This window comes from Sinocyclocheilus grahami, unplaced genomic scaffold (genome assembly GCF_001515645.1).
Source record: "Sinocyclocheilus grahami isolate Dianchi unplaced genomic scaffold, SAMN03320097.WGS_v1.1 scaffold654.1, whole genome shotgun sequence".
NCBI classification, from domain to species: Eukaryota; Metazoa; Chordata; class Actinopteri; order Cypriniformes; family Cyprinidae; genus Sinocyclocheilus; species Sinocyclocheilus grahami.
This window is the reverse complement of record NW_015505833.1, coordinates 193,629-198,078: the sequence shown is the minus strand read 5'-3', so window position 1 is coordinate 198,078 and position 4,450 is coordinate 193,629. Positions and strand designations below refer to the sequence as shown.

Genomic DNA, 4,450 nt, shown 5'->3' with positions numbered 1-4,450 from the left:
TGTGTCTGTGTGTGTGTGTGTGTCTGTGCGCGTGTGTCTGTGTGTATGTGTGTGTGTTTGTCTGTGTGTATGTGTGTGCGTGTGTCTGTGTGTGTCTGTGTGTGTGTGTGTGCCCGTGTGTCCGTGTCTGTGTGTGTGTGTGTGTGTGTGTGTGTGTGTCTGTGTGTGTGTCTGTGTGTGTGTGCGTGTCTGTGTGTGTGTGTGTGTGTGTGTGTGTGTGTGTGTGTGTGACAGGCCGTTACTCTACCGCTCTCTGTGAATGATGGTAAATGGCACCATGTGTGTGTGACGTGGTCGACGCGGGACGGCCTGTGGGAGGCCTATCAGGACGGAGTGAAGAGAGGCTCAGGAGAAAACCTCTCGCCCTGGCATCCCATCAAACCTGGAGGAGTCTTCATACTGGGACAGGAACAGGTAACACACAAACACAGCATACAATCAACAAACTCCAAGCACATACTGCTTATATTTAAGCACAAACCAAGAACACATGGATAGCAACACCATCCACAACACACTAGCACTGCGGCACAAGCACTGAATGATATTTAAACCCTTGTGGAAAAAGAAGTGCGCTTAATTGTATTGAAAGACGACTTGTAGTGAACTTCAAATCTTAAAAGACTATTTTAAAAAAAACTGTACTTGCAGATATTAATAAAATAAAAGACGACACTTTCATGACTGTTTCTTAACACACTTAAGTAGATTTTTAAAAAGTGCGCTTTGTAATAATGTAAAATCTTTTGTCATGTTTTAAAGAAATACTCTTATTTTGATGTGTTGACTAACATACTAAAGCACAAGTAAAGTACTTGATTATCATTTTAACTGTTGAGCGTTATTCAATATTACATTTAAAGTTAATATATTTTAAATGTACTAAATTACAACTTCATCATTACAAATGTGTAATTACAAATATATTTAAATCCATGACATACAAGTTTAAACAGAAATGTCATTATATTTTAGTTGATCATAAATGCTTGTCAGCACATTCAGCAGTAACACTTTAACCATATTTCAAAGACAATAGAAGTTATTATGAAATTATATATAAAGATGTACTTAAGTCCTATTTAAGCGGGTCAAAAGTTCAGCTAATTGAATTTAATATAAATTTATACTAGTGCTGTCAAATGATTAATCGCGATTAATCGCATCCAAAATAAAAGTTTTTGTTTACATAATATACTGTATGTGTGTGCACTCTGTATATTTATTATGTACTATATAAATACACACACATGCATGTATATATTTCAGAAAAATGTTACGTTTATATATTAAATATATTTATATGATATATATGTATAATATATACATGTAAATATTGTCAAAATAAATGCTGTTTGTGTGAGTCTTTATATATACATAATAAATACACACAGCACACACACATATATTATGTAGACAAAAACTTTTATTTTGGATGCGATTAATCGCGATTAATTGTTTGACAGCACAAATTTATACTATAATACATTTTCATTTAATTGCAAGAAACATGCAAAATAAGTGTCTGAGAACATCACATGTACATGTACAGTATATTTCTTTTTCACAAGGAAAGTCGTATACTACATATATGAATAAGCCAGTAAAGTTGCATTCATGATGCTGACTTTATGTATAAAGTGCATAACACACATTCTCAGCTGATGACGCTGAATGTGTTTAGTGTTGCTAATATAATATTCCCGAATCTCCGTCCAGGACACACTGGGTGGCCGCTTCGACGCGACGCAGGCGTTCGTTGGTGAAATCTCAGACATGCAGATGTGGTCTCATGTTCTCACACCACATGACATCTACAGCCTGGCGTCATGCGGAGGTCACATGACCGGTGACATCATCACGTGGGCGGAGTCAGTGGTGGAGCTGCACGGCGGGGTCACCAAATACCCCTTTGACCCCTGCCACTAAAGAGAAGGACAATCTGATTACAAGCCTCAGAGTGCGGAGTGATCAGCTTGTTTTGAAGCATTCTGACGACTCGTAACCTGATTTGAATGCAAAATCCTTTCATTATCACTTCAAAAATATGGCCTTCTGTTTACACGAGAAACTTGAATGACCCCATGACCTCCAGGATTTCAGCACGGACCCCTTTTGTATCGTTTCAGTGTTTTGTGTAGCGAACGTTTTCTTACTGAACTTTTTTTTATTCTTATTCTATAAATGGCTCTTCAGTGCCATTCAGTGTTAGATGCAAGCACACGACATATTGTCATAACTTGGATAGAAACCATAGATCATGAATAGAATGTGAAGACAGAAGTGCTATAAATGTAGATTAAGAGTAAAACTCAAGGCTCTATTCGAGCAGATTGATTTTCTTGTACTGTAAGAAGAATCTAAAGATACAGCGAAACCAAAGAGAAGAGTCGCACATGCGCTGCTGTTGTGTTTGTACATTGTTTGTTTTTCTAATGAAACATTCTAGCTGAAATGAGTATTTCTTAGGTTTGCCTGTACTTGTCCATGTTAAACTGTCTAGCCAACTCAAAGCTGAGCTAAATAAGCAGCTATTCTGAGACTTTTGACATGTCTTTAGTTCCAGATTGTGTCGTAGTGTTTTAGCTTAATCTACTGTGTTTCATTTACTGTAAATGCGTTTCAAAAAGAATATCATTTTCCACTAATGTTTGTGCATCGGAATTTAGTATGCATTTACTGTTTTTATTAACTTTTCATTTGCTTACAGTTTTGAAAGCAGAAATGCAATAAAGGGACTGAATTTTGAAAAAAAATTCATAGCAATTCCATCATTTCTGACTAGCTCTAAAAAGTAATTTTGTAAATGTTTTTCATTGCATTTCCAAAGTGAAGTCTTCAGGCTCGTCTGCTGTCCTGCAGTATTGATTAGCACAAGCCTCTCAGTTAAAGAAAAGCCTGGTCTTATGCTGGTCTTCATCGCTATTATTAGAAACTAAGCTAATTAAGCATGTGAAGCGTTTGATAGGGACCTGCAGAAAATATAGACACTCAAATATATATATATATATATATATATATATATATATATATACAAATATGACAATAGAGTCCCAGAAGTGAAGTAAAAAATACATTATCTTTAATATACATAAAAATATACTGAATTAACATGCAATAGATTTCTTAACCATTTTGTTTGGAAGTGAATTTCTAGACGATGTTCTGAGCTGAAATGCATGGTTTTTTTTTTTGCGTTTGTGGCATTATGGGAAGACTCTGGTCTGAGTATCTGTGGTCTGCTGAGGCACAGAATAACAAGATTAGGCCGCACTAATCGTTCTGGTTATCAGTCAGGAGCTAACGAGCTAAAGCAAAGTAGGATGAAAAACATGACTTCAGAGTCTGCATGGAGGACATTACAACAATCAAAAATAGAGGTTTACATTATCTAAAGCAAACACGAGTGCTGCTTGCTATTGCAAAATCATCTGCCACGATCCCCATCACGCTGAACTGGTTTCTTTACTGTATATCCAAATCTCATCCACACTGCTCCGGGTGTGTGTGTGCACTTTGGATGGGAAAAATGCAGAGCACTAATTCAGAGTATGGGTCACCATACTTGGCCACATATCACTTCACTCACAAAATTACATCTTACACAGTTTTACTATAAAAGGTACTTTTAAAGTAACAATAACATGTTATTTACAAAAAGTATGCAAATACTTTGAACTATCGACAGCCCTAATTTTGCAACAAAGCCATGACAAAAAAAAAAAAAAAGTAATTATTTTGGTGAATTGGTGGCAAACATATGTTGTTCATATGCTCACTAAAACTAAAACAATAAAAAAACATTGTTATTTGAAATGAAATACTTACTTTATTTCAGCTAGTTGCCACGGAAACATGTTGCATCCTAATCTAGTTTAACTTGGAATACTAAAACTAAACCTTAAATAAACAAACAAACTAATTAAATAACGATGTAGACTTAAAAAAAAAAAAAAAAGACAAATTCTAAAAAAGACCATTTCTAAAGCTTTAACATGAAACTAAACAAAAAACAAATTATCAAATTCAAAATATTAACAAAAATCAGTGAAAAAAAAAAAATTTCTCTATAAATCACACTGTACAAATTAGTACAAAATTGCAACTTCATAAAAATGGCTTCTCATGAGACAAGACAGTTTCTATTTTGTAGGTTTAACAAGTCAAATATTTCTAAGTACCCCTGCATGGGAATAATATGATTCACCAGCAATAAAAAAAAACCACAACGTTAAAGTCCTTTTATCTATTTTGTTTATTAGAGTTGATTGGCACCAGTGTACCATAACTGAGTTTTCATCTTGCTACATGAATTTTCCAACAATCTGTACCATTCTGTGGCCAATCAGAAGCCGGGAGAGAAAACAAAGAGGAGCAAGAGCAAATGCTTTCATTTGTCCTACTGTATTCACAGACTAGCTGAAAGGCTTTGGCACCTTTGCACTTCTCA

General features: G+C 35.2%; 1 protein-coding gene across 1 annotated transcript in view; it reads left to right on the top strand.

Moving 5' to 3' along the window:
• Nucleotides 1–2,733, top strand: part of LOC107558638 (neuronal pentraxin-1-like) — a 15,371-nt gene extending 12,638 nt beyond the window's left edge. The window contains exons 5-6 of the mRNA XM_016242297.1: nt 235–414; nt 1,720–2,733. Of these exons, the coding sequence (XP_016097783.1) occupies nt 235–414; nt 1,720–1,929 (390 nt within the window). The 3' untranslated portion in view covers nt 1,930–2,733. The remainder of the gene's footprint in view (nt 1–234; nt 415–1,719) is intronic.
• Nucleotides 2,734–4,450: the final 1,717 nt, after the last annotated feature.